The sequence below is a fragment of the Dipteris shenzhenensis genome, chromosome 7, assembly GCF_047967505.1.
Source record: "Dipteris shenzhenensis isolate YYH24624 ecotype China chromosome 7, Dip_SZ_1.0, whole genome shotgun sequence".
NCBI lineage: Eukaryota > Viridiplantae > Streptophyta > Polypodiopsida > Gleicheniales > Dipteridaceae > Dipteris > Dipteris shenzhenensis.
Window position 1 is genome coordinate 60,309,324 of NC_141602.1, and position 26,556 is coordinate 60,335,879.

The 26,556-nt window shown below is 43.9% G+C and overlaps 1 protein-coding gene across 2 annotated transcripts; it reads left to right on the forward strand.

The window, feature by feature from the left end:
* The first annotated feature begins 8,208 nt into the window (after positions 1–8,208).
* LOC147900601 (NAD(P)H dehydrogenase (quinone) FQR1-like) lies at positions 8,209–26,209 on the forward strand. 2 transcript variants are annotated; one of them, XM_087376918.1, is made up of 3 exons: positions 8,209–9,115; positions 9,531–9,890; positions 25,481–26,209. In XM_087376918.1, exons 1-3 carry the CDS (start codon positions 8,922–8,924, stop codon positions 25,707–25,709), a joined length of 783 nt encoding a protein of 260 aa, XP_087233044.1. In that variant the 5' UTR covers positions 8,209–8,921; the 3' UTR covers positions 25,710–26,209. The 2 variants fall into 2 exon arrangements, with proteins under 2 accessions (XP_087233044.1, XP_087233045.1); XM_087376919.1 differs by having other exon boundaries at positions 8,209–8,868; positions 9,521–9,890.
* The last annotated feature ends 347 nt before the right edge of the window (positions 26,210–26,556 follow it).

The following is a 26,556-nucleotide window of genomic DNA, read 5'->3' on the forward strand; positions in this document are numbered from 1 at the left end:
GGGGTCTAGGGCAAGCTAAGGTGGAGGGAGAGATAAGAGGCGGCAAGGGCCAATGGCAAGATAGAGGTGAGGACATTTTGAGGGGAAGGGAGAGATGGGAGGTGGGAGGGGAGGCTAAGGGAGAGGCAGAGATGAGCAACAACAAGGGTAGGTAGTGAGAGGGAGGCGAGGACTGGTGGGAGAGAGATGGGGGGGTGAGGGCAGGTTGAGGGAGAGGGAGAGATGGGAGGTAGGAGGAGCTAGGTGAGGGTAGGCTGAGAGGAAGGAAAAGATGGGAGGTGGGAGGGGAGGCGAGGGCATGTTGAGGGGGAGGGAGAGATGGGGGGGGGAGGGCATGCCGAGGGGGAGGGAGAGATGGGAGGTGGGCGGGGAGGCAAGGGTAGGCTAAGCGAGAACCTAGTGAGAGATGGGAAGCAGTGAGGGCAAGTAGGAAGGAGAGGGGAGGGAGGAGTTGGGTTAATTTTATAGGTAGGGTCTTATAACTTAGGTTAATTTACATGCCGGGGGAGGGGGCCAAAATAATAGTAATTTGAAATTTGAATTTAGTTTGAAAAGGGGGATGATATATTTAGGCTGTCTCCTGGACCAAAGGGTATTCTCATGTTGTATGAGACTATGAAGGTCTTGTCAAGCTTTGGAAGACTCCCTATGGATTCCAGCCAAGAAGCTCTCTTTCTTTGTCTCACTCTCTAAGGTCCCTTGGAAATATTCTCCTTTACATGACTATCACAAAGCGAGTAGAATTGTTTCAAAGTGCTTCTTAAGAATCTGGCATATGACATATGATAATACATTTGTCAAAATTTTAACACATGATGCATGATGTTACATGTCTCAAAATACTAAGAAACATTGGTTTGGACACTTTTAACAACTAATTATGTTGTCAAGGTTCCGCTTGCATGGGACACAAAGATGAAATGGAATTAGTTGGCTATTTAGACAATGTTGAAGACATTTATGTGTTTTACCTATTGAGCAAGGAATCAACATTACCCTTGAGATTGGCATGGTTGTCGAGGGCTTGGGTTGAAATTCACACAACCTGCTTTATGAGTGATTCTTTTGTAATTGATAGGATGTCGAATTTAGTTGAATGCAATTTGGTTGAAATAGAGACAAATTAGTAAATATTGGGCAAACCATTAAAACTTTGATATTGTGTGAAATGTTGTCATCGTTAAAACAAAGACGAATTATCAAATATTGGGCAAAGTATTAAAAGTGAGTACAAACATTGCATGAAATCTTGTCATGGTTAAAAAATACATGGGAAGAAGGGGCATTTTGTCCATGGTTAGCCCGCGATTCTAGATAAGATAATGAATTTCCAACTAGTAAAGGCTTCATGGTAGATCATTGCCATTATGAACATAAAGTAATAGTTGGATCAGCTTGCTAGGGACAATGGGTCTATAGCACCAAAGGGTGCCCACATTGGGCCCCCATACTAGCCTAACCAAGGCACCTCTAGAAGGGCTGCCATGCAGTAGCCAGTAGGTCTTCAAGGGCCCTGAACAAGCCTCCTCTTGGGAACTCTCGCCATGTAGCGCACCACTATGGGCTGCCCTCTAGACCTCCATACCTGCTCTAGGGATAGCTTGATCCACCCTAAGAGCTCGGCTATCCATCAACTGGCCTGGACTCTAACAACATGCTCTAGTATGCACCCAGCCTAAACATATACTACACTCACAAGGGGGCGAGTACACCCACAACCAAGGCCCGCTCATGACCTAACCATGGTATATTAGGAGATGTTGACCTCCAACACAACTCTTAGATGTAACGTCATATCCAGGGAGCTGGGTGTGCTGCTAGAGCAACTAAAGGAATCCATTGCGTGAACCTCCTTTGTTGAGGACCACCACACGTACTATCAAAGAAGTCCCCCTTTTGGCACGAGCTATCTCGGCACGATCACTTGAAAACCTAGTATTGCTACTCCTAGGCCATAGGTGCTAGACATACTTCTCTGGTCCGGTACTCTACTGGTATAACAATCCAATTGGTTCTGCCACCACCAATGCAAGGTTTGCTTCCCTACATGGGCATTATATCACAGAGCTATATGGCCCTCCTTGAAGCCCCCTCTTAGGTCCAAACTGGTATTCTGACCCCATATTGATGAACCTCTATGCTCTATAAAACAATGGGCATCCGACTGCTCGCTAGGATCAATTTGTGATTTCTAGAGTCTTGCATTGGCAATCATTAGACTCCATCCGGATCTCCAAGAGCTCAACAGAAAATCCGCTACCACAAACAAGCAAGCAATCCTCCATCAAGAGTTGAAATGCCTGCCGGCAACACATCTTGCTTCTACTACTAGATATCAGAGGAGGTGCCCCCTCACAATGTTGATTGGAAGCATGAGAGTACAACTCAAGTTGCATGAGTTGCTTGGCATAGGGGATGCCTTCTAAATTATTGTGAACTACTTTGCATTTCGCATTAGCTTGTGCATCTTTCTGGTAGCTTGCCGCTAATGTGGCAAGTAACTCCTAGTGAATATAAATCGGAAAGCTTTTCAATGCTGACGCTTGCAATTGGAGTGCACAGGCAGGTAAGGCCAAGTAATCAACTGAGAACCAATGAAATGATTATCGGATTCCTTTGGGATCATGTGCTTGTAACTCTAGAGAGGTGGCCCTAAGGCCGATGGTAGCTTTCTTAAACGGAATGCAAACACTTGCAACGAAAGGTGTTGAAAGTTAAATTCCATTTATTAGAAGCCAGATGCTGTTGGCTTTATGACTCTCTCTACCGTGTCTGGATTCCTTGACGTTGAGATCACGTTGAAGAGTGGATGTGAGCTTTCTTTGTGGTTCAGACTAGTGTTGTTTTGGCAGTCATCTTTCAAGACTAGTGTTGTTTCTATAGATCTCTTCTTCCAAGAGGGTGTGTCTAGCTTTTGGTCTCTTTCTACTGAATTTTGTTGTTTGCTACTATGAGGCAATTGACACTATCACTTCAAACATCAATAATTGTTGAGTTTGGAGGTGGATGGGATGCAAACATCAATAATTGTTGCGATCTGATCAAAGTTTGCAAAAGTGTCAATGATAACTATTGCCAACTCATAAGATCATGGACATAGTGAATCATTTTAGATATAATAAGATGTTATTTATACGCACTTTTATATTTCCATAGTCGTAATTTTTTGGAATCTTGCAAAGGCAAAAATTGTAACTACAACTGCTCGAAGATGTGTGAAGATGATTACCTTGATGGTTTGAACATCTTTGATCGTTAGATTGTGTATAGCTTTTGTGCTTGAATTTATCATCTTTAGGAAATTGCACATATGCTAACCAACATATCCAAACATGCAGAACATGAGGAATGCATATTGACTAATCATGATTGTTTTTCAGATTCCAACATTCCAACAAAGAAATAGGCGACTTCTCGTCGAGCTGTGGACATCACAAAGGATACTCCACGTAAGTAGAATGTACGGTCATTTCAATTCTGAAATGTTTCTGCACCGTCTGTTGCTCTGGTCCGCATTAATGCGCTACACCTCCAACACTGGAGGTGACTATTCGAAACGGGGGGATGGCACGTTCCCCTATGATATATAATTTTTGGAGAGACATGTGCCGGCTCTCCACCATACATTACGTATGGTTTTTTTTTTTTACCACCTCATCTTGAGCACGCACACTTCTTCGCACATTCTGTTTCCGCAAGGGAACATTACATTTGCTTGGTTCGACCAACATACTAATCATGTCTGCAACACTTCTGTTTTCGAGATGTTTACAGCCTCCAAACGAGTGTCTTCTCCTAAAGGTACGCACAACAAAATGTATTTGCTTGATTCAAGTTATTTTATCAATTCTTTCACCTTCTAAAGATAGAGGTTCAGTCCATTTTGTTTTTCCTGTTGCGTTTAGACAAAACCACGTGAGTGAAATTGTAGCAAAGTTTCGGACGGTTTTTATTATTAATCCCTGTAGGTGTTTAAACCCGAACATAAGACATCAATTCATGTCACGATGTAGAAATGACCACCGGAAACTCCTTCGAACATGACCATTCGTCAACGCTCAGAGCAGCCAGAGGTTGAGCTATTCAACTTGATATAACATCAAGAAAGATGTCCTTGAGGCCAGCTACGTCATCGTGGTTGACCATCGCAGATACATACAAGCAATGGGTTAGTAATTGCGCGGCTATTTTCTCTAGCCTTCAAATCTGCGGTGTCTGTGGCATAACCACGCTACTGTCTGCAAACCAAAGGATCGTTTCTTTGCAAGGCATAGGCATCTCGAGCCACAGCGCCGCACTCGGAAACATGATACTTTTGGATGCCTGCGAGAATATGGGCATGCAAGTGACTTATTGGAAATGCCAAAGCTGCACACGAGATGCCCAGCGGAGCAGATACATTGTGCGGTTGATGCCACAGTACTCTCGGCAGTTGCTTAAAACAAACCACCTCCACACGCAATTGCTAAGCATCATAGATATATCCATTTCAGTTACCACGACTGCAAATGCGATTGCTCGTGGCACACTCGATAGAAGGTCACTTCTAGACAAAGGAACTTGCTAGCGACTGACCACACGGACCAGTTGATCAATACGATATTGCAAAAGGTTGCGATCATCCGAGACTGCCCGATGGAAGCGCCTAACATCGACCAGCAAACCATCGAAGGGCCAACACGCGCGAGGATGTTGGAAAAAATGGCCGAGTTTCGCACCGTCGCCAATGCCGCATTGACAATAGAACAACAAAGAGTCTTCGAAAGCCTAGCTTCAACAAGCTCGGGGCTGCACGTTGTCTGTGGAACACCAGGTAGCGGCAAAAGCTTCTTGATACGGTACTATGTTTCGCACCTGGTAGCGCAAAACAAAACGGCAATACTCTGTGCATCAACAGGGGCGGCTGCGACGCGGCTGAGCGGGATTGCAACCACTGTACACTACCAATTCAAGATCCCTGTGCGCAGCAGTCAGTACCCACTGAACATCCATGAGACGAATGAGCGACACCTCGCAATCAAGGAAGCCAACGCGATCATCATTGACGAGATGTCCATGCTAACAAGGATGACTTTCGATCTCGTGGTAAGACAAATCGTCAATGTGACTAATGGCACATTGCATGAGCCATTCAGACACAAAATGCTCATAATTTTTGGTGACCTGGCGCAATTACCGCCAGTCTGCAAACACCGCGAGGATCTCTGCGAGCCGTGCCACATCACGTCCTCCGCGCATCGAGCTCAAGCGAAAATGTACCACATGCAATTCTCGGTGCGACATGCACGAGACATGCCGTTCCTGGCATTCTTGCATACCATAAGACTCAGGACGCCCACAATTGACGAGATTTCCGACTGTTTGGGGCAGTGCATTGTCGACAAGGAAGGTGAATGCCACTTCATCGATGCCGAAACAACCATCATTTGCACGCACAGAGTCGATGTCGCTACCTTCAACGATGAGCTTGTGGAGAAATTCAACACTCCCGAGATGATTGTGCATGTTCAAATACACAGTAACGCCGCGAGCGAACCAGCTCTCAAAGAATGGTTGGAGGACAAAAGCTTCAACGAGATAGGAAAAATTTGCATGGGGGCGAAGGCAATGATAACGGAAAACATCGACCTCGCAATAGGTGCCACAAATGGAGCAATGTGCAAAATCAAGAGCATCAATGTAACTAGCAGGGGGGAAATCAACGGTATCACTGTCGTCGTGGACACAACAGTGGCCGTGCTCACATTACGACGCTCGAAGCATCAGCGAAAGGCAATAAATGGAAAATGGTTCCACAAGTCCACATTTCCACTAACCCTAGCATACGCTATCACGGGACACAAATCCCAAGGCGCAACCATATCCAACAAAGCGCTACTCATATTTCGAGGAGTGTTTGCCCCTGGCCTAGCATACGTGATGTTGTCCAAAGTGACTGAGAGAACGAGGCTGCGCATACTACATTGCCCACATCCAGACATATTCAGACCAATTCCACGAGAGTTCTCACAGCCGACAACACAACCACGCGCATAAAGGTATTCACTACCAGAGATTGAAAAAGGCAGAGGCAAGTCATGAATATGTTACGTCAAACATGCGTGCAAGGAAAATGGTTTTAATATCTTGTCTGTTGTCGAGAACAGGTGCAGAGAATCAGAAAGCTCGGGACATTGCAACATAAGACATGGACGCAGACAAGGTAAATTTCACCAGCATGAAAGAATCTTTTTTTCTTGAAGATTTAAAAAGACGGCTCATTTGAAAAGACGGTGTAATAAGTCGTGCCTGCAAGCAGCTATTTGAGCTATACAAAAGCAACGCGAAGGCAACAAAACCTCCACCAGCAAAGAGGAGGTTCTTCCTAACCACAAAGCAATTCCGGCTAGCAAACAATGCAGGAGAACGTCCGAGAGCTTACATCAACGGCTTCAACACGTATGCGGAACTACGCGACTTCATTGACAACTGCAATAGGCGTTTGCCAGCTAAAAGAGAGCCGGGAGGCTTGAGATTCGCAAATGGTATGTAATGCTTCCGAAAATTTAAAAAAACCGCAACAATTGAGAAAAAGAATTAACGAGTTGCAAGAACAACAAACTCATCATGGATTGCACTTCTCCTGCAGGACTCCTCAAAGAGATCCTTGTCGAGCTTGACATTGAGTTCGATGAGACCGATAGGATGATGGAAAGTTTGGAGGGGCAGAAGCTACTAGACACGAAGACGAAAGGGATCACAGCGTATGCATGCGAGCTGCTGCATTACGGGTACAACGTATCCTTGGAGTTGCTGAGGGACACGACGCGCGATCAAGGAACGGCTATACTTGAACAATTCATGGAACAATTTGGAGGGACGCACGACGCGACGCACCCGGTGACGACAATGGAGAAGCTTACGTATATTTTCGACAGGGACTTATACGAGGAGCGCTTCGGTATTGGAAACAATCCTTTAACGCCAACAGAGAAAAACCAGGGCAAGTAAATAAATGCATTCTATTATGGACCTCAAACGAAAAAAAAAGGACCGAAAACCTCGATGACTAACGTAATTGTCAATGTTTACGCAGGTACGACATTGAAAGACGCGAGCCTCGAGATGAAGGAGGAGCCTCCACTGAAGCGCCCGCGCAAGGGAATCGTGCGAGCCTCGTCGTCTACTGCATCACGTGCAAGCCCAACAACAGAAAATACATAGGGAGCATGACGGACCTGCCGCGGAGGATCAAACAGCACAATAAAAAACCACTGGCGAAAATGAAAGAGGACTTGCAGCTTTACAAGCCCTTCAAAGAATCAAAGTTTTGGAAACAACAGACACTGTAGACAAAGCACGAACTTTAGAGCAGTACTACATAAGGAGCCACAACACAGTAGGTCCATTAGGTTACAACACGCTCGAGGGCCATCCGGCTAGAGCGCGGAAGTACTATTTCCTAAAGCGTAGGAACATAATTTGACCCAAAAAATAAACATTTGTGCCTTCGAAAAAAGGGATCCAATGAAGTTGCAAATGGTGCTGGAACTTTTGTCGTACATGCAATGCAGCTTTGGGTTTGGATTATTCCTGTCACAGTTGCATGCTTCTGTCTCAATTTGGTTTAGATTTATTATTTATACATTTCTGAAATACATCTCCCGGTCGTTCGCTCGAAGTGGAATGACAATAGATTTGATTACAGTGCAAAGAATAGGAATTTGTCTTCCTTCGAAAAAAAGAAAAACTACGTTTTACTGTCGACATGAACGACATCAAGTGCAAGCAGAACTGGATGATAACAAAATCTCTACAAAAGGTTGCATGCAATTGAACATCAATCTTCTGCATCATTTCTGACAACGTCACTCATGTGAACCTCACCAAGATAGCAAAAGAGAGAAGTATTCATCAAGAGCCCAGCTGGCCAAGCAATCTAGTTATAAAAATAAAGCAAAAAAAACTCCAGAAAGTTGACATCAAAACTTTGTAGGTATCATTGGTAAAACCTTCAAGGAAAAATAACTCCGATTTACCTTCTAGTTTTTTTAAATTTAAAGGCAGTGGCTTTGTAGTGAGTGTGAGAGCATGCAAATAACTATGAGACCTTGGAAAATCCTAATGGATCTTGGGAGTCCTCAAAGAGTTTCTTTTTTATTATTTCTTACTAAACAAGGGACAAGAAATAATAAACAATGGAGAGTCTCTAAAGACCCGTAAAACCAGCCAAGTGCTTGGGTGCATACATCCACCCTTGTTAGAACAATTCCAACGATAATACAAGCCACAGACTGGATCATCTTCTCAACGATTCTCGATCTTTTCGTGTGTGAATTCGGAAGCTAAACAACGGAGAATTTGTGGAAAGATGGTGGGTGGGTTCCGTTGCCGATGATAGATAGGCCAAACCAGCGAAGCGGGTGCTGGAAGTTTTGAAGGCGATGTGGCGAATTGGGCAAACAGCATCATGAAACAGTCAGAGCCTTGAATGTGAAAGTGCCCTGAGCCCTGAGCTCATGCAGGGGACGCCCGCTTTTCCAAAGCGCATGTGCGAGAGGTACCTTTTGCAGATGGCAGTGGTTCAGCAATCGGACTGGGGGCCGGGCTTCTGGTCGCTGTCTGCAATCCTCAACGTACCATGGGAGCTCGCAGAAAGTGAAGGAGTAGTAGCTGGACTTTGACGCATTTTTCATGCTCTCATTGCGATCTGGTTGGGATCCTATCTGATCGGCCAGAAATCTCTCTGCTCACTTGCTCTACAGTCGGTGCGTGGAATCCTAAGCAGATTCGCTTGTTGTCGGAGAGGATTTGTTTAGCATCCCTGAAAGAAGATGATTCATCGGGTTCTCCGGTCATTCCGGAACCCAAGCATTAGCACTTTGCTAGGTGAGAACCGTTTAAAGCCGGAAAATTTCATGTTTTGATTGCAATTCCACATAATGGGAAAAGGCACTGGATGCATCCCCAGCACGTTGGGAAGGAGGCGGCCACGAGTGTCTGGAGCAACTGCGGATAGGATTGCTGTTGGGGGAAAAGTTTTGTCGGAAGATTCAGTTTCTTCGAATTCTCCTCCTGCGCTCGATGCCTCCTCGTCACCCTTGCCATCGTGGCGCACAAGTAAAATATATATAGTGTAAGCTTGGAATCTCTCTCGTAAGGATCGCATAAACGAATGACTGGACTGAAAGCTGGACGAGAAGATCACCGTGTCTCCACATGATTTGACTTCAATTTAAAAAAACGCTGCTTTGAAGCATATGATTATGATCATAGTCGACGGGAAAGTCTCCAAGGAACATGGCAAGTTCGCAAGGGGAGAACACCTGGTTTTATCCGGGCATTCAGCATAAATAGTTAATTTGATTGACACGTCGTAGAAACGAATTGAAGACAACTTGAATTTGGAAGCACGTTTATAGGCTGTATGTAGTAAACCTGATATGCCACATTCAACAATTGTCTAAAGCTGTTCATTTTTTGAATGTGTTTGTTACTGCGTATAGTATCTTATCCCGTTGTGCTTTCAAATTCGCATAAGCTGGGTGCAGGTTTTATTCCATGTATGGACATGTTGAAGCTCTAGCAAAGCAGATGAAAGGAGGAATGGACAGTATCGAGGGTGTGGAAGCTTGTCTCTTTCGTGTTCCAGAAACACTGCCCCCCGATGCCCTGGACAAAATGCATGCCACACCAAGAGATGAGTCGATTCCAACTATTTGTGCAGCCGAGTTACCAGCTGCTGATGGGTTTGTTTTTGGCTTTCCCACCCGGTTTGGAGCCATGCCTGCCCAAATGAAGGCATTTTTTGATTCCACTGGGCAGTTATGGGAGGCGCAAAAACTGGCAGGGAAGCCAGCTGGTATTTTTGTGAGCACGGGCACACAGGGGGGAGGGCAAGAGAGCACAGCGTAAGTCGTCATCTTTCATTTTTTGACTGTAATTCGTCAAATTCCGCTAACATCTGTGATGAAAGTGATATATCATCGGTTGTGGCTGTAAAACTGTATTGGAGTTAAAGAAAGCACAAGAAGCTTCTTGGATCAGTAATGGTGTATACGGTTTTTAGTTAGATACGAGTGGCTGGAATCAACACAGTCTAGGCCCAAGGAAAGTAGAGTCACTCAAGTACAACCTCTTATACAAATTGCATGGTAGTTATGAATTGTAGTATACTATGCAGATATTTGGAGAAGGAGATAGGTGCGTTGTGTTTCTTATACCATTTTGAGTTACTTGTGACTAATCTTATTTTCTTGAAGTGATGCATTAGGCATATTTGAAAATTCTTGGTGCATCCTGCTTTGAAACACCTTTTGACTTATACTTTGGGAATAGACCTTACTTTAGCTACTTGCTTTGGCTGTGAAATGCTTTTCCCTGGTTGCAAATATTCTCTTCGTGGCTTCTTGTATGCAAAAGAAGTCTGCCGAACTCCATACATGTGGGCTATTTGCCCAGCTCCTTACATGTGTGATCTTGTTTTTGGCCGAAGTTTTTTCATATCTTCTAGACTCGCGGCGCACAGGATGTGGCCGAGGGTGCAGCAGCGTTCGGGGCACCACGCGTCCCGACCCGACTGAGGGGCTCGAGGCGCTGAGAATATCCCAAGCGTCTTTTAGTGCCTAGAAATTTTGAGGAGGAATGCGACGAGCAAAATGCAAGAAGGCCAGAAGAAACAGCAGATAACCAAGAAAGACGCAGTCCAAATGAATGCACAAGCTGAGTGCTTGTCAAGCCACTCATGTGCATCTAAATATGAAAGAAATGATACATCCCAAGAAGGGGGGCAAGTAAGGACTCGCCCGTCCGAAGTAACAACTAACTGCGATACAATCCTCAGGTACAGCTGCTCACAATCCCTCCCTCAATTCAGTGTCTAAAGAGTGGAGTTGAGGCTGAACCTGAGCCTCCCTTGAAAGGGTACCATCCTTGATACGTTGAAGAAGATTCCCCAAACTGTGAATCAAGGTCGTCATTCAGCAGGGTCCTTGCCTTTGGGCTCTGATACCATGTTAGAAATGACCAGACAGAGGAGACCAGCTGGCGGAATACTGATAGATAGCCCACAAGTGTTTATTTACGGAATCCAAAACTTCTTTTCTTTGTGTACATAAGTGCAAGTGAGTAAATCAACAATGCTCCACAAAAGATATCGAACCAACAAAACTATATTTCCATCCAAAAAGGACACAATACAAAAAGGAGTCCCACCAAATCGTGGTCCTGTGTCCTTATCCCAAAAGGTGTTGTCCTACTACCTCGGTGGCACTTCTAGATCCCTAGGCCTACATGCTCCTCGTTGAGCTTTTGTAGACTTTAGTCACCGTGCCTTGATCCCTGCACCTCGCTGCCCTGAATGTCAGGCTAGGTGTGCAGCCCCTTCCAAGCCTGCAGTTCCTCAGCCCCTCTTTTTCCTCCTAAATGTAGAATTCTGGTCTGCGGCTCCAGTCTGCTGGGTGATCTGCTGCTCTAGTGGATGCCAAAATGAGCCCCAAGGGCTCCCCTTTTATAGGGGCTGGGAGCCCCCAAAACTGGCCGACTTGAGGGCCTATTTACACCGACCCAGCCAGCTCCATAAACCGACCCACTGGTTGGCTCTATTTTTTAGGCCTTTGCAGGTCTGCCTGGTCACGTGGCAGCCTGCCACTGAGCCAGGCAGTCCTGCCCATACCCAGACCTGTCATAGGCCTTCTTTCAGGCCCATAGCCTCTCCAAAACGGGCGCAATCCTGCTGCACCCATTCCTTCTCCTGTCAGGGCCTTTCCAGCCCCTGGATCCCACACTGCTTCTGCCTGCAATCCGTACTGCTGATATGTCTTTCGACGCTGGAATCTCTGCGCAATCATGATCCCACCAATCGCTGACAGCCATGTGGCACCTCAGTACCCCTGTTGTCCCACCATGGAGGCTTAGAACTGCAAGGTAGGTTCCTCTGTATGCTGGCCCACATGGCAGCCCATGTGCTGCCCATATGGCAGCCCCATGCTTTCATATTTTGCTCTATGTATGCTGCCCACATGGCAACCAAAGTGCTCCCCCCCCCCCCCCCCCCATGCTCTCCTTATATGGTGGTTTACAGATGGGGGGGTGACCATACAGATTCCAACATGTGGACACTGCAGGGGTTCCTTGTTAGAAATGACCCAACAGAGGGTACGCACAGCGGAAGACTTATAGTAATGCCCAGGAGCTCACACAATGTGCGTGTGGGATGTGGAATCACAAACTTCTTTACTTAATGTCACATAGATGTGCAGACTCATCAATAGACAATGAACCAGCTAGATATAGAAGACACCAAAACTTATATATTTCCGTCCAAAACTATGGACACAATACAAAAGAGAGAGATCCAGAGTCCCACCAATGGTGTGGTCCTCTGATCTAACCACAAGATCCTTCTCCTATCTGCCGGCTATCTCTAGACTTGAGTCTGCGTGCTCCACCTCGAGCGTCTGTAGACTTTCCGTCCAGTGTGTTCTTCTCGACCTTAATGCCTGTGAATCAGCCTAGGTGGGCAAGCTTTGCCTGCAGCACACAGGTCCCTGTTCCACTGCTCCAACCTGCTTGTGAATGGCTGCTCCAGAAGGTATGATGATCACAACACCTTGCTGCCCTAGAAGACAGCCAAGGTCCAGCCTCTAGGAATTCAGTCAAGGGAGTGGCTCCTGGCTGCTCCTGTCTGCTCCTACTTTTGCTGCTGGATGTTGGATGATGATGATCACAGCACCTTGCTGCCCTAGAAGACAGCCAAGGTCCAGCCTCTTCCTGGCTAAGTCTGCAGCACTTGTTGCACTCTCTCACCTCCTGTAGATAGGCCCAGAGAGTAGGCTCCCTGCTGCTCCTTTCTGCCCTGGAACTGCTGGCTATGCTGGATAAATAATGGGGCATGAAGCCCCTCCTTTTATAGGGCTCAAGGCCCCCTTGAACCAACCGACCAGCCAGCCCTAAATGGGCCGACTGGCTGGTCTGTAGCAGCCCTAACCAACCGACCAGTTGGTTGGCTGGTTGGCTGCCTATCCAGCCCTATTTATGGCCCTTTGCTGGCCCTTTGTTCCATGCAGGGTCCAGCCCCTTTGCTGCTGCTGTCCTGCCACCTGCCAGCCCTGCTTGCAGGCCATAGACCTGCCCATATACTTTGCCAAGGACCCCGTCATGTAAGCGCCTCTGCCAGGCCCTTCTCCAGCGCTGTACAGTTCCGTACATTGCTGATGTCATCGCGCCTTTCATAGGGTCCTGCTGCAGTCCACTGAGTGCCTCATGCCAGGCCTGATCCAAGACACTGTGTCCCCGCCATCTTCCTGCACATGAGCTGCTCCTGATGCAGCCTTTCATCCTTGGGATACCCCACCAACCATGAATGCTCCAGATCTGTCCCAGATCCACACATCCAGGTAATCTCTCTTTGGGCACATCCTGCCCTAGGTTTCCCTCCCCCACGCTCTCCTCATTTGGGGGCTTACAGATGGGGAGGTGACCTTTCCAACATTCCTTCTATTGTGGAGGATTGGATCAAAGGTTTATAAAGCTAATGAATGGAATGGTTAATGAAAAATGTAAGAATGGTTTATATAGATGCTTCTGCAGGTTGCAAAGGGAGGAACATCTATGAGCTGATCACAAAGGTAATTTTGCATAATACTGGGCCATTAGCTTTGAGCTTTGTGATAAGAGTCCCATGGAAGAAGCTGAAAAATGGGACTTGGAACCCGAATTCAATGAAGGTCTGTCCAAATACAGTGCAAAATTACTGTCAGAGAATTGGAATTTCGTTTCCCTTAGTTGAGAAGATTTTCTGAAATTGTACATTCAACTTCTGCAAGAGGACATGGATTCCTATGAAAATTTTTGGGAAACGTCTGCAACAGGCCCGAGTTACCCAAGGGGAGGCCTTAGATGGAAATGGCCAGGGGCTGGTGATGCAAGCTTTAGAGCTGGGATCTGATGAAGAAATTAGCCTGTGATTACTTGATGAAGAAATTAGCCTTATGCTTTGACTTTTTGTGGCTAAAAAATAAAGATCATGACATAGGTTCTAAAAAGAAAAGATACACAAAGGTAGTAAGTGTAGAAGATGTTTGCTCTTGGATAGACTTTCTTTTAGATAATCTTTACATCACAATAGGTGATTCTTTGTTTCAACAAGTTATAGGAATCCCCATGGGCACTAATTGTGCCGTCTTTTTAGCAAACTTGTATCTTTTCACTTATGAATTTGAGTTTATGCAACGTCTTATTTCTATCAATACCTGCCCTATCATTTTACATAAGCTTAGTCAAGTTAGGCGTTTTATAGATGATTTATTTGTACCAGATGTTCCTAACTTTCAAGACTTTATGTACAAAGACGCTAGAGCTTTTGGAGAAGGAATCTATCCTCGTGACTCTTGTGAACTGAACTGCACTTCAAAAGGGGATTCTTGTGTTTTCTTAGATCTTAGACTTTCTCAATCTACCATAGGATTAGAGGTTGATATATACGATAAACGTGAACAACCTGAATATAGTGGTTTACACATTATAAAAATGCCTCACATTGACTCAAACATTTCTGATTTGGCAAAATATGGAGTCATTTCTTCCCAATTCCATAGATTTTCCCGCCTTTGTACAACTAAGGAGTCTTTTATCACTCATTGTAGTAATTTGATCACTTTACTATTACACAAGAGGTATAATCCAAGGAAAATAATGAAAAAAGTTCGCACATTCTTAGATATGAAGTCTTTTATCTATGGTGTTTCGGCCTTAGGTTTGTTTAGAATGATTGAACTTAAGCTGAAAACAAAAAGCGGGGAGCTGAATAGCCCGTTTTTCTTTTAGTTTCAAAAGAGAGTTTGTTTGAGTATACTTGTGCTTTCTAAGTTAGAAATGTATTTTTGCCTCTTTGCAGAAACGAGACATAAGTGTAAAGTGCCATTTAACTTTTTATGTTTTAAATAAGAGAGAGAGAGAGAGAGAGAGAGAGAGAGAGAGAGATTCTAGTTTTTTGGAAGTTTTTGTTTCTTGACTTGCTTGTTTATTTTTGCTTAAGTCACCTGCTTCGTTTCTTCTTTATTTCTTGTTTTCATTCTCTTTTGTTTATTTGACGTATTTTAGCAAGCACTGGGTTTGCCCAAGAGACTCCGCGGGTCTTTAGAAACCCAGTATAGCTGCTTATGCTTGGGCACTGATGACGACATAAGTGTTGCTTTGCTTGCTAAGTATGTCTTCCTTTTGCTTTTCATAAAAGTTTTTGTTTACCTCTTTTTTCTTCTCTTTCATTTTCTCTTTTATTTTCTTTGTAGATTTTTGATCTTTAGAACAACAAAAAATTCTAAATTTGTATGATTGGACTTATTCTAGTCTTACAAAGGTATATGTGATTACTTGAGTAGAGCGAGCCGAGTGTCCTGGTTGGAAATACTTTCAAGCAATGTCCCATGTGGCTGTTTGAAGGATGTTGCTAGTAGGATTATTGTTTGAGTGAAATTTGAAATCAAGCGGTTGTTTCATTGTGATACACTTTCTTCTTGAAGGATTTTAGGGAGTTGATTGCATCCCACTAATGTGCAAGCCATTATATAGCATTCACTATCGTAGGTGATAAGAAATGCAAGGTGCACTCGAGATCAAATACCTTACCCTTTGCACTTGGGCAGCCCTAATCAATATACTATTCATCTTGTTTCAAAATTCTAGAATCTTGTCCCACTCCATGGTGGTGCATGTGTGCTTGGGGTTCCAAGGTTCAAAAAATATTGTGACATGACCCCCGAGCTCTTGAAACCCGGACCGGCAAACAAGCACAAAGAACCAACCATAGAAACAACTAGAATAGAGCACACTTGCTCACCACCCAACCTTGACGTCCGCGAGTGAAGGACTTGTGAATCTGGGACATCCCGTCCGAGCCATGGGCTGAGCTGCTGGCACATCATCCAACCAGTTCCCAACCAATCTGACATCCCATACCACTAGGTGGCACCCAAAGGCCTTGGAACTGCTGCTGGATCTTGGGCTACGCTAGATTGCAGGTACACGTTCGTACATGATTTAGGATCAGATCGGGAAGGAGGAACCTCACTCTCTCCAACTTACTCTCTTGACTGCCTAGCCCCAAGCCTCCCCATGCTTCTTAAGTTAGTCTTGTGTGACCAGAACACACATCAAATACGATCCATGAACATGACAAACTCCCCCTCCTCCAAGAACTCGCTCCCAAGTTCATAAGAAAGTCCAGAAACTCTCTTTGAAGGGTAGAAAATGACTCCCATGTAGAATCCTCTCTACATGATGCTTCCACTTAATCTTGTATTCCGTGATTGTCCTATTTCGGAACTGTCTTTCACGAACTCCAAGGATTCATTCAGGTTCATGTGGTATAAAGATTAAATCTTCAACCTCTATAATCTCTTAAGGAGGAACAATTTGATCCTCAAAACCCAATAATTCCTTTAGTCTACTGACATGAAAAACTGGATGCACTTTTACAATAGGACATAATTCTAGTTCATATGCAACTTGTCCAATTCTTCTTTGAATCCTGAATGGACTTGAAACGACTTAATCTGTTTACTCCTAACTGATTTACGATTCATGGGCATAGGCACCTCAATTTTCCTCCCAACCAACCTCGGTGGTAGCAAGCTCTCAGCCAGATCAGTTGTTATGTGAAGCTCTTACCTACTAAATTCCACCAAGCCCCAAAATTTCCCTAGATGGATCTAGTATGCCACATGTCTTCTTTCTAGGGTCCCTCCTTAATGCATCATTTACCCCTCCATTGGGATATCATCAAAACCATTTGCCCCTAGGCACATTTAATGCATTTAGGTCCCTTAGCCTTAGATCCACCTAGTCTAGTGCCATGTCACCCTCACCAAGGACCTTGACCTTTATTTCTTTTTTATCATTTACATGAAGCCCAAACAAATATAATACAAACATTGGTCCTTTAAAGGAAAATGCCAACTGACCCTTCCGAGGTCATGCTACCTCGACTTGAGCGTAACATTCCTTCCCTCTTTAGGCATCAGCGTCCTCAATGATAAAGTCTGGGAACACTCTCTGTAACTGGTATACGGATTCCTAGGTAGCTTCTGATAGAGGTAGGCCATGCCATGCAACCAACACCATGGGTATCTTTTGATTGCGTACTTGCATTGTTCCTCGGTCCAGGATTCCTATTGGTTTGCGTCTTGCATTATCCTCTATCTCCTGAAACAAAACAACACCCTCGATTAGTGAGTCTCCTGTATGCAAAAAATTCTTTAAACGAGAAACATGAAAAACTGGGTGCACCTTACAACCCTGTGGCAATTCTAATTTATAGGCTACCTTGCCTATTCTTTTTAGAATTAACCATGGCCCACAATATCAAGGTGATAACTTAGCACACTCTCTTGCAGTCAAAGACTTAGGGTGCGAAGGAACTCTGAGAAAAACTTTTTTCCCTTCCTTAAATTCTCTAGCGGATCGGTTTTCATCCGCATACGCCTTAGCTCTATCCATAGCTTGGCGGATATTAGCTCTCGCAAGTGCTAGCATCTGAACCACAAAGTTCGCAGCACTAGGCACTTTCTGAGGTATTCCAACTATAGTTGGATTCGTTGGTCTATAACCATAGTTCAGCTCAAACGGACTGAACCCTGTAGAGAAATGTTTTCTATCATTATAGGCAAACTTTAACAATGGCAACCACTTGTCCCATGTATGTTGCCTCAATGACACATATGCTCTAAGCATATCCTCTAAAATTTGGTTAATTCTTTCCATCTGACCATCCGTTCTGGATGATCCCCACTACTCATTCCCAACTCAGTCCTTAGTGTCTCAAATACCGCAGTCATTTTCCGCAGTTCAAAAATGACCGGTAAATTTGACATCTCTGACTGACACTATGTGCAAATGAAATATATGTCTAATACAAAAATCCGCCACTTGCGGGGCACTAACAAACTCTCTAGTTGGAATGAAGTGAGTCATCTTGGTAAGACGATCAACCACCACAAGGATAGAATCATACCCACCTCGTGTTGTAGGCAAACCTACAATAAAGTCGATGGAAATGCTCTCCCACTTACCTAGTGGTATCTCTAGGGGCTGTAAAAGTCCGGGTGGCTTCACCCGCTCTGCCTTACTTACCTGACACGAAAAACAACGTGTCACATATTCATGAATATGCTTTTTCATCTTTGGCCAAAAGAAATCTCACTTCACGAGATCATATGTCTTCTCGACTCCTGGATGTCCCACACATGGGCTATCATGGCATTGTTGAATGACTCTCTGTCTGAGATCGTTTTGATTAGGTACTACTACCTTGCCATTTCTTTTCAGCATACCATCCCTTATGGCATATCTTGCATAAGTTTGGCCTTTTCTGAATGCCAGGTCATCCTTTTCCCCGGGTTTTAATACATGAGCCTGGGTTTTAATACATGAGCCTTAGGCCAAAGGCTCTAGACGAACTCGTCCACCTTTTGAGTTTCTCTAATCTCGGTCATTAGAGCACTCTCTAATACCGTGAAACTCATATTATGCATAATGCGTGACAACGCATCAACAATTTTATTATCCTTCCCTCTTCGGTATCGTCAAATTAAACTCCTGCATGAGTTCTGCGCACCTAGCTTGGCGGCCTCTCAAGTCAGGTTGTTTACAAAAATGTTTTAGAGTATCGTGATCAACATCAACATAAAACTCTAACCCATACAAATAATGTCTCCATGTTTTCAGAGCATGGACAACAACATACAACTCTAATTTATGAGTTGGCCAATTTCGTTGAGAGCGAGAAAGCTTCTTGCTTTCAAAGGCTACTGGCCTTCCCTCTTGGAGGAGAACTGCTCCTACCGCAATGCCACTTGCATCGGTTTCAAGGAAAAATGGTTTCTGGGAATCAACTATTTTTAACACCGGTCCTGAGACCACAGCTTGTTTTATGGTGTTAAAACTTTCCTGTTGATTCTGTCCCCATATAAAAGGTACTTTATCTGAGGTCAGATTAGTCAATGGCGATACTATTTCGGAATATCCTTTGATATGCCTTCGATAAAATTGAACAAATCCCAAGAATGATCGCAAAGCGGTCAAACTCTGAGAGATTGGCCAAGTCAATATCGTAGCCACTTTCTTTGGATCCATTTCTGCCCCCTCAGGAGTAATTATGAATCCTAAATATTCAAGTCTTACCATACACAATATAGTTTTCTTTTTATTTACATAAAGACTGGCTTTCCTCAAAGTACTGAACACTATTCTTAAGTGTTCATAATGCTCTGTAATACTTTTACTGAATACCAGAATATCGTTAATAAAGTGTACTACAAACTTTCCGATATACGGACGTAGTAAATCGTTCATAAGCATGACGAATGTAGCTGGAGCATTGGTAAGTCCAAAGGGCATTACCAAAAACTCATAATGCCAAACCTGCTTCTAAAAGCGGTTTTATGCACATCCTCGGCTCTAATACAGATCTGATGGTAGCCACATTTAAGATCTATCTTACTGAAAATTACGGCCCCATGTAATGCATCTAGCAAATCATCGATCCGAGCCATCGGATACCTGTGCTTAATAGTGATATTATTCAATGCTCTGTAATCTATACAGAGGCGAAAAGTATAATCTTCTTCTTCTTTAATATCACTGGCAAAGCAAAAGGTGAGAAACTTGGTTGAATCTGCCCCAACTTGAGATATTCTTCCAATTGTCTTCCCTCCGCTTCTTCATTAAAACTCAACCTATTGGGAGGTCTATTTACAGGTTTTGCCCCCGGGATTAGTTCAATCTTATGCTGAACATTTCCTCTAGAGGTAACCCATAAGGTAGCTCATTCCTAAAACGATCAGAGAACTCCTCTGCTATTTGATCAGCCAGCTTGGTCATCTCTCCATTTTGGGCCATATCAGTGCTAGCCGAAGAATCATCAACCGGCTCTACCAATGCTGTACAAGGAAACAAAATCTCTTCTTGAGCTTTTCGAATTTTCATCACGGAAACCAACGGTCCTTGAGGTATATCCTTCTCACCTCGTAAGACATACAGCACATCATTCATCTTGAATTGATAAATGTGCTTTTTTCAATCTATGGCTGGATTCTTCCTAGAATGCCAAGCCTTGCCTAGGGCTATGTCTGAATTCGAAGCTCCAACTGGGTAACCCTTTGGTCCCATACTTCAGTTGAACTTCCGTCTGCCATCCTGACTGTATATGCATAGTCAGATGGGCTAGTCTTTAGTTTCAGCCTCTTTACGAGCTTGGAGTTAATTACATTGTGCGTTGATGCTGAGTCAAACAACACAATGGCATCATGATTAGCTACTTGCCCTTTCATCTTGATTAACTCCGTATCATTAAAGGTTGTATACCCTGTGGTTGCGGGCTTTGACAGGATATTATCAGGTGCACTAGTTACTTACTTAGCAACAGACACACATAACAAAAAAGGTACTGACCTTTGAGAAGATCCCGCTAGCTGAATCTGCATCTGTTCTGCTCTGGGACTTCCCTCCATTTCCACGTCGCATTTTGAGACCACCATCTCAGCCATCCGACGATCCTTGTTTCGTGGACAATCTTTCCACTGGAGAGCATCAGGGGATTCTTTAGTGTGTTTTGTCTTCAGGCTTTTAAACATATCTTCATTAGCCTTATCTGCTCTTCCGGCCCACCAATCCCTAGTGTAAATTTTGACCCGGTTGGTTGCTATTTCGGCTTCTGCCCTGAGTTTGGCTCTGACTGTCCTCAGTTGTTCCTAACCCTGTTTGGTGTTGTCACTCTCAAAGAGAGCCAATTGCTTTTCAAGCTTATGAGTTCTAAACGATCTAGCTTAGCTCCTCCAACTTTGACTTCTTGGAGAGCTAAGAAGTCAGGGAAAATCTTGTTTGTTCTCAACCACCTCTTGAACACCAGGGGCTTCAAGTCATTTGTTAATCCCTGAACATTAACTGAGAGACATGTAAATTTTTTTTGACTCATCATTGGGTGAAGCTTTTGTTCCTCAACTTCTTGAAGTTGATCGGGCTCATTTGAGGGGATAACGCAAAACCTCTAGATAACCTCCTCTTTTTTCTTTTTGCTAAACTCTTCTTGGTCCGGTTGTCTAGGTGGGAGCTGTTCATCTTCTTTTCTAGCTGGGTGGCTCTTTTCCCCTTCACTATGGTGAACGGCTGTTCACCCTGAGAGATGGTTTCGAATTCGGCTTGCTCTATTTGAGCTTCAAAGTTATGGGTGTTGGGTACAAAATCCTCTTCTCCTGAGCTATCTTCCATGTTCTCTTCGCTGGTTCTCTCTTCTACTATCTGTTTATCTTTCTTTTCTATATCTACCCGACTCTCTTTAATCTGATTTTGTTCCTCTTCCTGTGGCGAAGGGTTTGGTTCCTCAACCCTTGTTTTATCCAGTGTCTGTGGCTCCTTGCTCTTCTCAGCTTGCTTCTCTTTACCATGGTTGTTGCAGGTGGGATAGTCTTTAATGAAGTGCCCTCCCAATCCATAGAGAAAACAAGAATTCGGGATATTTTTATAGAAAACTTTTTGTATTAGTTTCACCTCGTCTCCATCTAGCAGGCGAATGGCACTGGGAGGATCTATGGATAGGTCCATCAGCACACAGGCTAGCGGGTTTCCTCTAGGACTTATGAATCTCTCCGTTTCTACTCCTAGAAACTGGCCAAGGGGTAAACAGAGCGCTTTTAACTGCGGAAAGAGCGACAGGGGAAGGTGTGGGAACTCTACCTAGATGGGCGCTTTAGTGGGCGGATGTAAGTCAGGATTGAATGAAGGTTCCCTCAACTGGACGGAGAGGGGTTGATTCCTTATCATCCACGTACCTTTCTGCACTACTTCCGTCGCCATTTCTGCCTTTTCAAAGATAAAGGCAATATAGCCGTTTCTTAGGAAATGAATACTCGTGACGTTTAATCCTTTGCGCATCCAGAAGTTCCTAATCCACCCCTCTAGGAACATCGCAGGAGGACACGGGCCGTGGATGTAGCCAACTACCGCACAAGAACAAAGCCATTTGGTTGTTTCATTTAGCATTCCATTGTGAACCTTCACTGTCGGAAGCTTACCTTTGAAAGAGCCTCCATTTGAGCTAGCGAGCTTTTCAGCCAATCCTGTGCTAGAAGAGTCGCCGAAGATACGCTTGGCCCTCGGGGAGAGCTATTCCCACATGGTTTGCTTTGGGGCTTGCGGCGCTTTAAAGAGGCTTCTACCTCCGCCTTGAATAGCTCCAACATAGGATCCTCTCTGCACGTCCTGCATGGGAGCCCCTGCTTGGGTCTGCTGCATTGGATTTTGTTGTGGTGCTCCATTGGCCTATCGTGCTTGTTTGGGCGCTTAAAAGGCGACACCTTTAGAATTTTCTATCGTTTTCTTTCCTGAGGACGACGGGTGGTTGTTGGAGGCAGATTTGAAAGAGCTTAGTATTTCTCTGAAAGCTGCATCGCCAGCGTTTTGCATGTCGCTGTCCTCCACATGGAATTAGCTCTCTCTTTGGTTCGCTCAAGATCTTGCATGGTGAGGTCTATTTTGCTGTTGTCTTCATGATTCAGAGTTGGCAAGTCTTGTCCACTCGAGTAGAGGGGATTACTTTGGCAGGGTGAGCTCCCACCCTATCTTTGCCGCCATCACTGGGGGAGGTCTTGTCGCCGCCATCGCTAAGAGACACCCTATCCCTACCGCCATCGCTAGAGGACACCATCAGAAACTTACCAATTAAAACATCTTTGAATACTATCTAGATCAATGCTAACCCCTTCCTTTGAAATCTTGTGTCCTAAGTAAACGATTTTCGAATATATTAACCGGGGGGGGGAACCCTACAAAAATTGGCCAACTGTGGGGGCTGAGCCCAAGGCACTTTATTTATTTTTTTTAAAAAGTAAACGATTTCCTTTATTTAAAAGTCATATTTACTCATCCTGGCATACACTTATTCTGTCTTAATAAAATTAAGACAATCTTGATGTGACTAATATTGTTCACTAACAACTTGCTGTAAACCACGATGTCATCCAAGAACACAACCACAAACTTGCCCAAATATCTGTGGAACAAGTCATTCATCATTTGCTGGAAGGTGGCTGGAGCATCGGGCACAATCCAAAAGGTAGTACGAGGACTGACCATACCTAGTCAGGAAGGCTGTCCTTTCTATATGTTTCATGTAGACGCAAATCTGGTGATCGCCGTTACGCAAATGAATCTTAGCAAAATACTTCACTCTTGCCAATTTGTCCATTAAATCATTAGATCTAGGGAGAGGAGAGTTATTCTTAATTGTCACTTTATTTAATCTTTTATAAACAACACAAATTCTCCATATATATATTATCCTTCTGTTTTCTTAATAAAACATATGCACCCTATGTTAGAATTTTACCCAACAAAGGGTACACACAGCGGAAGACTTATAGTAATGCTCAGGAGCTCACACAGTGTGCATGTGGGGTGTGGAATCACAAACTTCTTTACTTAATGTGCGTCACATAGATGTGCAGACTCATCAATAGACAATGAACGAGCCAGATAGAGAAACCACCAAAATATATTTCCGTCCAAAACTATGGACACAATACAAAAGAGATAGATCCAGAGTCCCACCAATGGTGTGGTCCTCTCATCTAACCACAAGGTCCTTCTCCAATCTGCTGGCTATCTCTAGACTCGAGTCCACGTGCTCCACCTCGAGCTTCTGTAGAAGATGAGGAACAGAGTGACAGCTTTTTAGGCCCCTTGTAATAAAAATAGCATGGGACGAGGGAGCACAGCTATTTTTAGTCAATTTGATTAGAATGACACGTGGCTCACAGCTTGAATTAGGCTGCCACGTGGCTCAACCAGGGCTTGGATTTTGAAATGATCCTGCTATGCTGCCTACCTAAAGATCATGGAGTGCAATTACAAGAAATAAGGCAAGTGATAATGTTTACAAAAATACTTGCCATAAAAGGTTCGTTGGCAGCTTTTGACTTTATACCTTGTCCCGGTTTCGGCTTTGTTCCTTGTCCTTGCGTGGAACCGTTCCTCTTTGGACATTCTGACTTTGTATGCCCGCGTTCCTTGCATATGGATCAACATGCCTCTTTCTTTAGACGTAATGTATGTAGGAAGCGGTCTTTATTCCTCTTTGTCGAAATCTACTACTTCATGGAAGGGCTTCCTGAGATTGTCCCTCCCCGGTGCTAGAAGACTGCTTGAAGAACTTACATTTGTTCTTCCCACCTGTATGAGAAGTGGCTGTCCCCTTTGCTGAGGGGTCATAGTATCATTGTATATGCGCGTATAATTCATGGCCTCTTGCAAAGTGGTACTTTTGTTATTCTTAACCTGAAGCTTATAAGATCAGGTAATCCATCGACAAAGAATCCCAACAAGGTGTGGGATCCATCTTTGTTGCACGTGTCTGCAAGTCTCTGAACTTTTGTAGATAATTTTGGAAAGTGAAATTTTGTTTGGCCATACTAAGGGCCTTGAACTTGCCCACAATATATCAGTCTTCCTCCTTCAGGAATTGTTTCCTAAAGGTTTCTTCAAAGTCAGCCCAATTGGTGGGTTTCAGCCGTCCACCAAAGAGGCTTATTTTCTGACAAATAACCTACTGCAAGCTGATTTTTCTTGTCATTAGAGTAGGGGTGAAACCGAAAGTGTACCTGCCAATTATGTAGCTAGGTATCCACAGCCTCCTTGCTTCTCGCTCTCCTCTCCCGAATAAGGATCCAAAGTGATATTTGGGATGTGAGAATGTTGGGCACTTTGTGGGAAAGATGTTAGGTGAGTAGCTAATCAATGTCACTCGAGCAGTCGTAAACTCCATGCGAATGACTTCAATATTGATGTGACCCCTCTTGTAAGAGTGACAGAAGCTGGATGCTTATTCCTATGGCAGAAGAATTCGTGTAGCTGAGCAGGATGGAGCCAACAAAAAAGAAAAAAAAGACAATGTTCATAATGGCAAGTATATTGCCGAATTAAAATGGTGCAAATATAAAATACTTTATAGCACGGTGGCAAGCCACATTACAGAGGTTTGGACGATGAGAATAATGCCAAAAAAATTTCAAGCAAGGGCAGCATAGCATCCAATTGCATGGGGGTTCATGTATGATGGGAGAGAGGTAAAATGCTAGGCAACAGGTAACCTTTCATGAGCCAGATTATTTTGTTCTTTAGAGCTAGCTTGTTTGCTTTGCAAAGATTTTATCCACAGAAGGTCTCCATATAAGAAACCTACTTTCATGACTTTCTTACCTGAAAAGCAAGATCTTATTCTTAGTTAAATGTTTTGTTTTAGCTATTCTGACGTATTTAGGCTGCTTCTTCAGATCTTTTGGAGTTTCCTTACTGCATTATTGTAGCATAGATTCTTTCTTGTTGCAATTAATTGTACTGGTTAAAGCTTTGAACCATTCTGTTTTACACACTGTATTAGCCTGTTTTTTCGCTATAGTTCTTCAAAGGATTTCTAAAAGTTTTTCTATGTGGTTGCATTCCCAAAAAACAGATTGACAGCAATTACCCAGCTGGCTCATCACGGCATGCTTTTTGTTCCTATTGGGTACACTTTTGGTGCTGGTATGTTTAAGATGGACGAGATAAGAGGTGGATCACCATATGGTTCAGGTTCGTATTCTGGTGATGGATCACGGAGTCCCAGTGAGGTGGAGCTTGCATTGGCTGAACATCAAGGCAAGTACATGGCTTCTGTGGTTAGGAAGCTTATGAGTGTGTAGTCTAATAGGATTTTTTGGATACTTGCCAGGCGGTTCTCATATGTTTCATCTTGCTGTATGTTAGTTTTCCCCTATTTTTATTGGTTGAAGTCACATATTTATGAGGCTTCTGACATTGAATTATTCTTTATTTGTCATAAGCACTTACATCCTATTCCAGTCAACAAATTTCAATACATTTCTTGGAGTAACAAGAACTGTAAGAACTTCATCTAGGCAGTCTCTATGCATACACTAACCTAAATCCCAGAGTCACTCATTGGAGGAAGTTTATTGGTCATTGGGAAAAAACTCAGAGACCTGGTGATTGCTTCAGTATTGGAGGGATACCCCCTTCTAGGATGCAGTGGCACCTCAAAGTATGACTATCCTCTATAGGGCTTATGAATCACCCCAAAGACTTGGACATGATTCAAGTACTTAACAAGGGATAATGGGTGCACTTGAATGCTCTTCAGGTAGCTCCAAGGAGTCCCATATATGGATAAAATCAAAGGATCATATGGCATGAAATGAAAGGAACATATGGCATGCAAAGAAAAGAACATGTGGCATGAAATGAAAAGAACTATGTGGGAACCCATCGTGCTGTACACATCAAGATATATACCCTTTGTGCACCGAGATGTTAGAACTGAGAATATGAAATTTGTAAAACTTGAGCTCAGTCATTGAAGGGAAGAGCGACAGGTCTCATAGGACACAATAGAGTGCCAACCATTTACTAGGTTATTTGCTCATCAGGATAGATCCGTGGGTCTCATATCTCTATGTCGAGGCATTCGATTTAGAGCATGGTGTCAATTAAGCTGAGGTCCTCTAGCTTATGGGCCAATAAAAAAGTTAG